Raw genomic sequence first — 14,274 nt, forward strand, 5'->3', positions numbered from 1 at the left:
CCAAATACTCACAAAACCATCACATTTACACTGAACCATAACAAAACAAAGTTGGTGTTTAACGTTGGCCTGTTTTTGTCTAAGACTTGTCTAGTACACATCTAATGAAACATTTAAAAAAAAAATTTAAATAGTAATTTCAGTATTTGAATACTGGCAACAAAGTACTTGAGTGCCCATGTACAGCCATAGTTCCAATGAGCCATGCTTTGGTATGAATTGGTATGAATAACATTCTGTATATTGTTAAGGAAATGTTGAGGGCATGCTGAGAAAGCCTTCCAATTTCAGCTGATTGGAATGGGATGTTTTGTTGCTTGTTGCCCTGCATCCATTTGTTCCACCTCAGAGTCATTTTTCGCTTAGCAGACTGAGTAGTAGAGCCATTTATGTCTAGACTGTACACTGTGTGCCATACAAGCATCAGTAATTTGGTTAATATTCATTAATAGATCCTGGGATCAAATATTGATTATAATTAGAAAATTGAATAATGTTTTTTATTGGTACAATGTACATATTCTGATTATATTGCTAGGTAATATGCTTGCAGTGTTATAACAGTCTGATGATGTAATTGTGTTGGTAATTAATGAATTACATTAATGCCTTGATTTATCCAAGAATACTATTAAATCATACATACACCATCATATATAAATAAACAGTGTGTTCCACAGTGTGTGTAAATAAACCAGTAAATTGTGGTGTTTGAAAGTGTTGTATATCTTGTTTTCTTGACATTTTCACAGAAGCATTCTTTCTGCTCAGAAACAGTAAATTTATTTAACACATTGAACATTCACATTTCAGTAGCATAGGGTACTGTTCTGTCAGCTCTGGACTCTGCTGCCAAGTTCCAAAGCTTACTGCCACACATTAATATATTGTATATTAATACACACTTGCTCAACCATGGAGTCAAGACTTAAAAAGTCCCTGTGACATGTTTCTTTTGTGGATTTCTTTCTGTTATTTCCAGAAGTTGGCATTGTTAGAAGTGTTTTATATAATTTGCTTTCATACACAGTACCACAGTAGACATTCTAAGGAATAAAAAGTTCACTAGTTCAACCAGGTGCTACTACTGCTACTCATAATGGAAATGCTACCTGAGGGAATGTTTCTGATCAAAGCCCTTCAGCAGGCATTTTTTTTTTCTTTTGCCCCACTGTTATCCCTCCTTAGCGACACCTCATGATTTGTCACATCCATCTAAAAATCCTTCCCTACTGATTCAAGTGCCTCTTTTGGAGAGCAAGGGTGGTCTAAACCCTCTCTGATGTTTTCATGGACGGGTCACAGAGCTAAGCCCCTTCAGGCAACTTCTCTGAGTCATACATGGACATTGGAGATATTACTGAGACAAAGGATTTTGTCCCTGCTGGTTACTTTTAGCCAGGTCTTCCGAAGAGAACTCTTGATTTCTTTTCACCTTTGGAGCTGAGCTGTGGGCCAGATAAACCCTTTTCCAGGAAATAGGATATGTTTGTAGTTCTCTCTCGAGCGTTGTCCTGCCTGCTTTACCAAAGTTAAATAGTGTAGTTAGCAGCATGCTGAGCCCTGAGTAGCAATGATAGAGACGCTTTTCAATTGCGTATTACAAGTCAGTGGAGCATCTGCATAGCTTTGAAGCTGTTAAGATAAAATGCTACTGAATTAAGGATGCACTGTTCTGATACTAGGATCAGATATCGGTCCTGATACTAACACAATTGGCTGGATCAGTATCAGAGTAACCTACAGACATGATACCCCTATCAAAGCAAACAACAAGGCTCACCCAGTCTAGCCCTAGATATTTCATTCTCTCACACACACACACACACACACACACAGGCGGAGACAGCCCACCACATTTAAGTCCCAGACGTGTCCACAATCTACAGATGTTCTGCCTTAAAAGAAGAACAGAGAAGGGAGGAGCTGCTAGCTCCTCTCTGGTCTCACAGACTGGACAAATTTATGAGTAAAAGTCCTGAACACTGTGTCAAGGTCCAGCACAATAATAAATTGCTTGTCCGTTCATTTATATATGTGTTCATTTGTTATATTTTGTTTTACAACGTTAGTAAAGAAATATTTAAGTCAATCGTGATGCCTTAAGTCTCTCCCACATGGTGAGGTATATGATTTATCAATTCAACAGTGAATTCGGATTGATATCGGGTATCGGCTAATATGCAGAGTTTATGTATGGTATTTGAACAGAAGTTTATGGAATTTGACAAAATTGCCATTTAAGCATCATGTAAGTGCTTTGTTACTTCTGTCATATTGAATGAACACAGCAGTACAGCTCCAGCATAAAACTTCCCTGACTTCATGTATAGGGTGAATATTGAGTTAAAAAAAATAGACCATAAACACGAGAAACAAACAAACATGAATATGTGAGTTTTAGAATCTCTGCCCTGAAGTACATCTTCCAAAAGCTTAACTAAAACATAGTTTTTTTTTTGGGGGGGAGGATTAAACACAGTAACAAAGTAGCATAGTTTATCCTGCTGTTTAGCCATGCTGAGTTTCTGCTGTGGATGCATTGTGTTTTCTCTCATGTAGAACAGCCATGCTGCTGTGCCTGGTGAGCTCGGTTTTTTACATTTTACAGAAAATTGTCTTTTGTAACGATATCAAAGCAGGGCCAGTTTAACTGCAGTGGATTTTTTTCCCTGTCTCCTGTGCTGGCTTGCCATAACTGTTGTGAAATAAAGCAATTTATTAAATCTATGACATAATACCTCACTATTGTGCTTTCTTGTGGTGAGAAGTGTCCTCAGGTCTAAGCAAGCAGATTTGTGATTTAGTTATTTACCGTATTTGATCTAATAAATCATAAACAAATGAATGATTCATAATCATTCATAGTCATTATTTTTTCATGTTTTCTTTTATTTCATCACTAAGTTAAAATGAAAAACATATTGTCAGTAAGTAGGTTTTTCATCTCAATTCGTCATCAGGTATATTCTTCATGTTGACGAGATTGAAATTCCATGCATTTCTTTTTCTCCTACATATTTATTTGAGGGAGGATCCCATGAAAAAGTGGTTGGATATATTTGAATTGTGACTAACTTTACCTTCTTTTCAATTGGACTAGAGTTGAAAATTAGATAGGTGTTGTTTAAGCTCTGATCATTGCCAAACTCGACTACTGCAATTCCCTTCTTGCAGGTCCTCCCTCATAAGCCATATGTGCTCTACAGCGAATTCAGAATGCTCCAGCTTGTCTGGTCCACAACTTCCTGAAGGACCATGTTTTCTGATTCTCACATTCTCACTCTTTGAAAGATTTTTCTCTTCACTGCCTTTACAGTTTGGTTTGGAACTGGAACGTTTGCTTGGGTCTTCTTGACATGTTCTCCCTTAATGTTAAATATGCTCAAAATGCTAGGTCTTGTTGCTTCACTGTCCGTACCCCTTCTGAAACCTCACCCCTTTGTTTGACTAGATCAAGCTCTGATGGGAACATTAACTCCTATGACCTATAGCTACCTTATTAACCGTGTTTATGAACTATGAAATATCTCTACTTAATTTACATCTACTGTTTGCACATTTCTGTAAGTTGCTCTGGATACAAACCTCTGTAAAATGCCTAAATGCAAAGTCATTTTATGGGCCACAATATGGGATGTTTTTCTAAATTTCTAAAATTAGATGTAAACTTGTGGTAATGGTGCATTGCCAGAACACTTCTTTTAACAATAGCTTGAGAACCGGTGGCTAGATGAAGGCCAGAGCTTGTGCTGAAATGTGCTACCAACACTATTACAGTGTTTTAACAGACAGCACTCTCAGCACTCCTCAGTTTCCACTTTGATTCCTCTGCTATTAGATTTCCATGCTATTCTTTCCCCAGTATTACTCTTTTACACAGGGTGGATTTATGTGCATGTTAAAATGTTTTTATGAGAAAACAAAACTGTAAACATTTTTTTTGGCCTGAGTTGACACCACTTTTTAAACCCTTGACTCACAAACATGGCACAAGTCGTAGCCAGTCCTAATAGCTTGTAGTCTTAAGTCAGTTCAGTCTTAAAGCAGTGTTATAGTAGGCATTATACCTTAAGATAACAGCTTCAAAATATGTTGATTACTTGTTCTAGAGAGAAATTAATGTCATGCGTGCCACTCCAGGCCCAACACACTTGCTACGGCACTTCGTAACTTTGGTGGAGCGGACACAAGATCCCCCTTAAGAACTGCTTAATGCAGTAATTTGTGTAAAATCCTGTAATATTATTCTACCTTGTCCCTCAACGTTTTTTTTTCACTTCAGTTGCCAGTTCTGTATCTCTCAGCTTGTCAGCAAATGCATGTTTTAATGGTGTGCATGAAGGGGGGGCTGCTCAAAGCACACATTGTATACTTAGTAGTGTAAAAGCGAATTACACACCCCAACTGTAGGGAGAACCATCTCACATAAGTACATCTGGCCCTCAGTGTAAGTTGCAATATGATGTTTAGCTTGTTGCACATTCAATAGCACAATAGCATCTGTGACAAACTGCTGAGGATGAACCAGATTAGTCTAGTACAAACATCTCAGATTTTATGAGATTCAGTCTGGTATTCCTCTAGTTGCAAACCAGGTCACTACATCAGTGACCGTCTAAAACAAAAGCCACAGAGTGAAAGCTCATGAGAGGCATAGCAGTTTTGTTTAGTCCAAGCTAGACACAGAAGTCCAGACAGCTTCTTCTTTGGATTCGATTCCTTCTTCCTGTAAGCAAGCTTTGGCAGTGTAAAGAGGCTTACTGGGAAGGCAGAAATACATCGGGCTCTAGAAAGCATTGACAGGAAAAGCATGCGGGCTTGGGCAAGGCTGCCAGCTGCATAGGGATTGGTCATTGTACGGACAAAGTGATGGGGGAGTACAATGAACAGAGAGGATGTGAAGACGTGTGGGCAGAATTTAATCGACAAACTTGGCTAAGCTTCAGCCTGCCTGCCCAGCACAGGTGCAGTGCCAGCTTGCTGAGGTCTGGACTGCCACAAGCCAGCTGCCAGGGGACCTCCTGCACTGGGCTAGGGTGAGTTTAGCAAGACTGTCCAGCTGTTTGGAACTCTCATAGACATTCTCCAAGCTCTGAATTCATGTTATAAGTGTGTGTGTGTCTGTATGGTGATGGGATATTAGAATGAAGCGTTGCCATGAAGGAATCACATTTAAATCACATTTTTTCCCTATATGTTTAAAGAAGAGTAAAAAGAACTTTCACACCATTTTGTGTCATGTGTTCTTTATATCATGTCAAAATTACATGAATGGACCAGTAGAAATAGTCCAAAATAACTAAAAATCTTTTTACATTGACTTCCATTGAAATGCTCCTACTTCTGTAAAACATATTAAACCATCATGCATTAAAACATATCTGTGGGGACTTTTAACCTGTAATGTGTTGTAACAATATGTGTGTCTGTGAGCAATTACACAGGTAATTAACAAAGAAACAAAAATGCAATAGAATGCCGGAAACCTCCACCCTTATTATTATGATTATTCATAACAGGGCTGCTTAAGCCCACGCAAACTACAGGTCACTTTTTCATTATGCTCTGCAATTAACTGCTAATGACTCTTAAATGCAACATTTTAACTTCTTTTGACAGAAGCTTGACCTGTATCTCACAGAGTGCATATTTAATCTTTTTTAGTTAACGAACACAGTAGCGTTTCTGCAGTAATTACTTTTGCAAAAGTTTTTTTTACTGTGACATTAGTTTTCCATTTTAATGTTCAAAATTATGTTATTATTTTTTGTTATTAATGTCCAGATTACTTTATTGGAATGTGTCTTGTGAAATAATGGACAACATCTATTCCAGGGCAAGGAGCTGCTGCGCTATAGTGTATGTAGGCTTTCTGCTAAGCAGAAAACAATGTAAGAGAATGTAAAATGCATTTAAACTTACAATTCTGTTTTCCCATATTTCAGATAGTGATTGCAATGCAATGTTCCATTATAAATCACCTACAGTACAGTCCCCTTTTCCTGATAGTGTGCAGGAATAATTTTGAAACACATCAAAACTGTTTGCTGAATAAAATGTATTTACTTTGTCAGCTAAGCTAACTTAATGAGTGGAGCTACTGTAGAACTGTAATGTAATGTGTCTGGCATCTGAATTAGTTCTGATCTATGTTGTGATCTGTTACTGTTCTCTAATAACAGTTGATTAATGACCATTGATTAATTATTGGAGGTGTAGTAGAGTAATGTTTGACATCCTCTTGTATGACCTGGAGATTATGCACCATCCCTGGAATTGAAATTTAACTAAAATATAGTTGTAAATCTCAGTTTATAATTGAAGAGAATGCATTGAAGCGTTAACGCTGGATAGAAATGACGCCACCCTGTGTTATATATTAATAAGCAGTTAGGAAAGAAGTTTTACAGACTTATTACCTGAAACAGATTAGAGAATGCCTTTCTAAATTTGACCCATCAAAAATGAACCTGAAGAGTTTGTTTGTCCGTCGTATGGCATGATGGGATGTTGAAAGCCCAGCATGGTGAAGGGTAAAAAAATAACTTGATTTACTCTGAAAATAGTTGTAAGGACAACTGGAATTAATTTCAATGGCAGGAAGTGTGGAGTGTCAGGAAAGACACTCAGGAATACATTATATGTTTCTGCAAAAGAGTATGATATAATATGACTTGGTTGTTGGCAGTTAGTTGAGGTTACCTAGCCAAATGTTCTAAATTGATGCAGTATAATGGCAAACATTTTTCATAAAATTCTCTGACTGACCTGCATGGAGTTTTTCTGCAGATTCTTTATATATGCTTATAAGTGTGGGTGGATGTGTTTGCATTTGGTACATTTTATTAAATAGAAAAGCATGTGAAACTGAGCAGCCAGCACTTTCGGATTTAGTCAGCATCAAATAAAGGCCATTATGTTGTGTAATAGAAGCAGCAGAACAGGGTGTTTTGCCTGCAGTTTGTTGTATTCATTTTTTTTTTTTTTTTTTTAAAGGTGTGTGTCCACTGAGGCAATGAATTATTCAAAGATTGCAGGAGCAATATTCATTCTCATGCAGAATTATTTGGCTCAAGTCACTTGAATAAAGTGAGGTGATTTGCCTCATATGTCTTTAACTCACCCTTTCTATTAAAAGAAAAAAAGAATTTTCCAAAAAAAAAATCGTAAATTAATTAAAAATTAAAATTAAAAAAGAGGTCTCTTCTTTACTAAATTTGTTTGTATAGATTTTTTGGGGGGGTTAAACATGATCAAACTGTTGTTTCTTCTTGACCCAGGTACTCTTTTGATAGAAAACATGCAGATCAACGGACGGGCAGAAGATCCAGATAGAACAATCTCTCTATCCCTGAGAGACAACTATAACTACTGGGTCATTCTGGACCCAGTCAAACAGCGTCTTTACCTTAACAGCACCGGACGAGTTTTAGATCGTGATGTAAGTGACCAAGATGTTATTGTGCTTTATATCAGTTACAGTGATGATTAGGGCTAAAAACAAATGTGCCTAATTCTTGACCCTCAAATGTAGTGATTGTAGTTCAGACATATTTGTTGTCTGAAATTTGTTTACTTTATGTTGCACTGGAGCTACAAGAGGCTAATGTATCTAACAAGTAAAAGTTACTACCACCTTATAGCATCATGTAAACTAAATAACAGTTGTCTATCAAATACATGAATAAAGATTCCTGGATGTAGTAATATAAGAACAGTTTTAGGAATGTAACAATACAGCACATTGTGTGTTTCAAGAACCATGTCTTGATTCAAAGCATATAGGTTTAAAATATTCAACAGAATGGAACATATTTTTAATGCTGCTTTTATATCAAAATCAAATCATGTTTATTGTCACATCACATTACACAGGTGGTAAAAAAGAAAACATATTTACTAAATAGAAATACTGAATATATACAGGTCAACATATACTATACATACACAATACACACTATACATACTCTTTATGTACAATATTGCACTGGTTTAAAGCAATTAAAGCAATTTAAATGTACCAGTTAAGTGTAATATAAAATAAACAATAAGCCAACAATGAGGATAGACCACCCCTTACCTGCAATTATTATTGTGTCTCCAGTGCAAAGCTTAAAAAGCAAAGTTACACCAAACATACAGGGTGAGGGAATACATTAAAATGAATGATTGCTTTAATACTTTCCAATATAGAACTGAGATTGTATTTTAGTGTGACTGAATAATGGGTTACTAAGTTCAGTTAAGTAAGATTCAACTTAATCATTTGATGGGTCATGCTCATTTGATGGGTCATGCTCATTTGAGGAATAAATGTTATTGCCTGATTGAGAAGCTACATGCCAACCAACTACACCTTTCTTTTTTATTTTGGTTTTCTTCCTTTCAGCCTCCTTCCTACATTCACTCCATTGTGGTGCAAGTCCAGTGCACCAATGAACTGGTTGGCACTGTGATTCTCCATGAAGTACGGATTGTTGTGAGGGATCGCAATGACAACACCCCTCGCTTCCAGCAGCCGCGATACTATGTGGCTGTTAATGAGGTGGGTTGCTTGAAGTAGTCCAGTAAACATCTTAAAAAATAAATCCTGCTTTCACACATCACAAGAACTTTGTCCTAGTGACTTAAATTGGAAAATGCTGGCATCCAAGTTTAAGGTGAGTTCTTGAACATTTATTCAAATTCACAACTCACAATTCATAACTGGTGGCTGAAAATGCAGTTATATGCAGCCTTGAGGCAAATGAGGTGCACTTGAGAGCACTGAAGTCAAAGCATGTAGCTTTCTAATTTTTCTTGTTTAGTGACTAACAACTAATTACCGCAGTGACACATCTCTTGCTGTTTGAATGTGTCAATCAACAAGTGTGACTTCTGTGGTTTCTATACTTGAGATCCTACACCATCAGTAGCAGACATGTGTCTGCATGTTTCAGTCTCTGTAGTATAGAAGGGCTGTGTTTCATTTTTAAAAAATAAATTTCCGCATGTTTTCATTGTCATTTTTTTTACCAAGAAAGATATTTTGGCTATGTTTACATAAGTTTCATTACTTTTTTTATGACTTGATTCCCATTCTGCGGCACAATAAATGCACACCAAGAAATGCCAAATTACAGATGCACAATTAACTGCTATGCAAATGTCAATTATTTAAATGATTATAAACATATGTTATATAAATTATTATATTATATTATATACAATTATTATATACAAATAGCTAATGTGTTTACACTGTCAGTGATAAAGAAAATGACAAGAGCCTATCAGTGGGCAGTGGTGGCTCAGCGGTTAGAGCGCCGGGATATCGATAACAGGGTTGTGGGTTTGATTCCCGGGCTCGGCAAGCTGCCACTGTTGGGCCCTTGAGCAAGGCCCTTTACTCTCTCTGCTCCCTGGGCGCTGGAGTTGGCTGCCCACCGCTCTGGGTGTGTGTGTGTGTACTCACTGCCCCTAACACGTGTGTGTGTAACTGTGTGTTCACTACCAGATGGGTTAAATGCGGAGGACACATTTCGCTGTACAGTGACAAATACGTGCACCTTTATCAGACACTAACATTGACCATCTTTTTGCAATGCAAGGATTTATTGACCATCTTTTAAAACAATAACTTGAAAAATAAACAAACTAAATTATAATAAGACTAAAGGCAATTAAATTAAGGAAAACATCAACAGTCAGTACCTGGACCCTACAGAGGCATTTGCAGTGATTGCTGGAGGAAAATTAGGTACTGCTGCCATGTTAACACTGAATGATGTAAATGTTAATAACGATCTGACTGTTCTCCTTGTCTCATGGTCACTAATATATTATTCATTCAATCTAGGACCCCATATAAAAGTGGTTCAGATCATACCATCAAAAATCTGATGTTTTCAAACAGCTCTAAAAACATCAGATCTTACAAAAACAAAATCAGCCTATTGACATTTGACTTGGTAATGCAAACGTAGCCTTAGATAAATATGAAGTTGATTATTGCAAAAAAGTTCCAAAGTATTGGTAAAATGCATTCAAATGTACGTTTTACATTAAAATCAAAAACAAAGATCAAAAGATGCCAACTGTGTCCAGAATTTCGATGAGCCGTGAGCTCCCCAGGGAACAGTGTTCAAAATATTTGTTTGAACACTGTTTAGCGATTACTTCTATAGATGTTGAATTAAAATAAGTATCGGTGTGGTAAGTTCTTGGAATCGGGAAGCTAGCCCTGCTCCCGCTGGGTGGGTGGGGATGGTAACATGGGCACTTGGAGGCTTTTGCCTAATTGAAAGTGGCTCCCTGGGGAGCTGTCAGCACAGATTTCTCTCATTAGAAGGCAGCCTTAGAGAGTGGCAGACAACCTTCCCCGCAAGCTGTTGCAGCGAGCTAAAGCCGCCAGCCGCTATTCCACGCTATCGATTGCAGCCCGGGGTCGGAAGCGTTGGACTGACAGGCAGATAAGGAGTCCAGTAGACCCCAGTCCATCAGTCAAATGACGGCCTCGGAGTGAAGGGGTTTAACTCCATGGGGAAAATTTGCTATTGCGCCTGGTGAAATAGAAGCAGAAATGGATTATAATGGTCGGGGAAACATTTGATGGATGCACCCTTGTAGGTGTCAAACACGTCAGTGCGGATATGGAGGTTTAGGAGAACAATAAGATGTGCTCTTCATATGTTTACAAATGTTTACAAACATTGCCAGACAAAATTATATCCCATCACTGTTGTAACCAGACAAACCTCTAGACAAAACTGTATCCCAGCCTTGTTTTAGTCAAACATGATTCTACCCCTGCTGTAGCCATAAACATTTGCCTCAGCCCTGCTGTAGCCATAAAAATGTCTACCCCAAAGCTGCTGTAACCATACAAATGTCTACCCCAACCCTGCTGTAGACCTAGAGTTGAAAGGCCTGTGCTATTCTCACTTCTGTCTGGAAAGAAACAACAACAAACATACGAACACACAGACATACAAACATGACGGAGTAGGTGCTTATGATTGCTGTTTAAGGACACCCCATTCTATACAACTGTAGCCTTAGGGACTACAAAGACATCCATAAAAGGAACAGCATCTGGAATGTCATGTGTCAGCAAGCAGCCATTTCTGCTCCTCTGTCAATTAGGGTTGCGGCAGTAACCTCATTCACTGTGTACCACGGTATTAAAGCTAACTGAGAATCTCACCGCACATGCACTGCTACATGCCATCTCGGCCACTGGTGCCAGGCTCAAGCACAGAGCGACAAATTTACAAATTTAACCTCCATCCCCCTAAAAAAAATCAAAACTAAAATCTGCAGTGTGGGACTACTTCTGATGCCAGCAAAATGGATGTGAGGATGACTATACCATTTGCAAACAATCTGGACCTCAAACTTGTTCTCCCATCTATGAGAACACCATCCCTCTGTGCAGATCACAGTAGGTGTCTCCCTAACAAAAATGGGTGAAATTTCAACTATAAAACCTCTCTCTGAGTTTCCTAATGCTTAGTCCAAAAGAAAGCAAAAGTGCTGAGACATCCGAATGTATAGGCATGCCAGTGCTGGAAATCTTGTGTGCGTGGCTGTGAAGTGTGTGCTGTGCTGGATGCACGTGTCCGTGTTAAGACCCCTAATTAACGTGTGTTCATTTTCACAATTCGACGTGTCTGTTTTTCATTCATTAAAATCAGGCTCCGTGTGAAAATATTAAAAGAGAAATCTCTATGATGGGGATTATGTCAGAAATAATCCTCTCTGTCTGCAATATCTGTTTTTTTTCCACTAACTTAACAGTAAAATGGATGCTTACAACAGCAGTTGATCAGACACTGACCCAGGCTCAGTTTCTCAGATATTAAATATTTTTATGGTGAGACTTACATAATTATACCGAACATTTTAATGCAGAATCTTTACTTCTGAGAGTACATGTAAAGTGTGGTATTAGTACTTTTACTATCTATCTACCTATCTATCTATCTATCTATCTATAATGTATTATTATTATTAATAATATTATTATTCTGTTAATGCTTTGTGGCCAAGCTAGCTGTGTAAAGACACTTTCTGATCTAGCTCAGCTCATATTCACAGTCATAATTAAAGAGAATTAAGTTACATCCCTCATCTAAACAAGCCAAAGAATTGAAGAATTTTATTGTGAAGGACATGATGCCCTTAAGAGCAGTGTTAAAACCTGTAAAATACTGTGATACCGCGATATTTTTAGAGGCGGTTATCATACTGTGAAAAAAAATACTGTACCATATATAATACTAACCATATATGTATGTGAGCTGTTTGCATTCTCTCCAAAATCAAGATCCTTCTTTTTATTGTGCTATACCACTTTAATTTTTTTTATTTCTTCATGACACCACTTCATCTCAAATAAAGATTTGGTAAAGCATTTGGTCATGCAATCTAAATTCTATAGGATCAGCTGATGTCTGAAATATTAAATTAAACCTTATAGTGCATAGAGCACTATACAATATGTAATGATGAGAGGGAGTTGTTGACTTTGTTGTTGACAAATTTGATCAATTTATCAGTTGTAGAGCTCAGTGGACTTCACTACCAACTGAATTGCTCTAGTGTGCCAGATTACAAAAAAAAAATACTTAATGAAAGTAGATGAAAGTAGGGGTAAATGCAGTCCAAAATCGATTAAAGGTTGGAGGCAGGCTAGCAGAAATCTTAAAATGTGAAATATGAACCTGACAATATGAACCTGTTGGAGAAACCTGAGTCAGAGAAATGTTTAACTGTTTTTCAAGTTACATGAATAGTTGAGTCCTGCAGGGTTTGGATATAAATATCTCAAGATCTTATCGGCATATAAAGAAGTTAAGAAGTGGTGTGAGGACTGCCGTAAAGATTTCCATAGGTACGGTGTGTTTTCTACGGTGTTTGAGTATGATTGGATTAGCCTAGCACGGCTGCAGAGCTCTGTTCACCAGCAAGCACTGATGTGTATAAGCAGTGTAAGCTGATAGGCCTTATATTCTCCTCTCTGTGTTCATGATATGACAACAAGAGAAGACTAAACGATTCATCATTTAATAGACTGGCCCAATGATGATCCCCATCATAATGCATGCCTTTGTGTTTGTGCCCCTTTTTGATACTGATAGATGAGTTCCGCACGCTGCACCAGAGGCAATCTTGGATCCTATTGGACTGTCTGTTTACTGTGTATTTCCTCTAAAGGAATTCAATGAAATCAATAATGAATGTGCTCTTCTCTTGCCTTCTGCAGTTTTATATCATCATTTCATACAACCAACATGCTGGTTTTATAATAGAAATGTGGCAGAAATTGCATTTGATGCTGCTCAGGTTGTTACCATCCAACCATGATCGCCAGGATTCTCTCCACAATTCTGACAGATTCTTTTGTGTTTTCTTTTTCAACTGCTTCTTTCGCAAGGTTTTGGTAGAGCTTTTTAAAAACCTTTCAGAGTTTCAGAGCAGCAAAACAGGAACTAATACCTGAGCTCCCAGATGCTGCTTTTTTCTTCTCCTTTGGCAGGCCTATAGCTATTACCTCCTATTTTACTTCCCCTTTTTACTCCTGAGAGGCTCTCAGCAGCGGGTGCCGCGCCTATGACAGCCCGACGACGAGCCAGTGCTTTCTTTTCTTTCTTTTGCCGGCCTCATCCATCAGCTTTCTGTGTCAGAGTGAGGAATGGAGTTTAGAACAGCGGTCAAGATGCTTTCGCCACGGGGGAGCCATGCTTCTGGCTAGTGCCTGGAAACCAACGCAGGGTGATGAAATGCAAGGAATGTTCAAAAACCAGATGAATCTGCAATGTTAACTCAACTGACCGTCGGTTGTGGATGCTTTCTTGAAGGCGGGATGTTTCTAGAACCCTTCAGACAAAGGTGAAGGGATGAGTGAGGAGGGAAATTAGCTGTAAATGAACATCCAACCGCAGACATAGATTAGGGGTGGCATAGGGGAACGTGTCCTCTTGAATGTTTAGAGAGTAATGAATTGTCCCATTCAATAATTTTCTTCCAACACCCCCTAGGCTTTGCTTTATAATAGTGGGCTGTAATTGCTTTTGGGTGTTAAATTTGGTCATTAAACATAGTCACTGAGCACATTATTAGGAACACTATACTAATACTGTGTAGGGCCTTCGATTGCTCTCAACACAGTTCTCCATGGCATGGATTCCTTAAGCTGTTGAAAACATTCCTTTGAGATTTCAGTCCATGTTGATATGGCATTACAAAGTTCCAGCATGGTTTTCAGGTGCACTCTCATGCATCTTCTGT

At 38.1% G+C, this 14,274-nt stretch overlaps 1 protein-coding gene across 2 annotated transcripts in view; it reads left to right on the top strand.

Moving 5' to 3' along the window:
• pcdh15b (protocadherin-related 15b) overlaps positions 1-14,274 on the top strand; it is a 218,693-nt gene that overhangs the window by 40,222 nt on the left and 164,197 nt on the right. For both annotated transcript variants that reach the window (XM_072666593.1, XM_072666592.1), the window contains exons 5-6: positions 7,284-7,444; positions 8,393-8,548. In XM_072666593.1, coding sequence (XP_072522694.1) covers positions 7,284-7,444; positions 8,393-8,548 — 317 coding nt within the window. The remainder of the gene's footprint in view (positions 1-7,283; positions 7,445-8,392; positions 8,549-14,274) is intronic.

The sequence above is a fragment of the Salminus brasiliensis genome, chromosome 22 (assembly GCF_030463535.1).
Source record: "Salminus brasiliensis chromosome 22, fSalBra1.hap2, whole genome shotgun sequence".
NCBI classification, from domain to species: domain Eukaryota; kingdom Metazoa; phylum Chordata; class Actinopteri; order Characiformes; family Bryconidae; genus Salminus; species Salminus brasiliensis.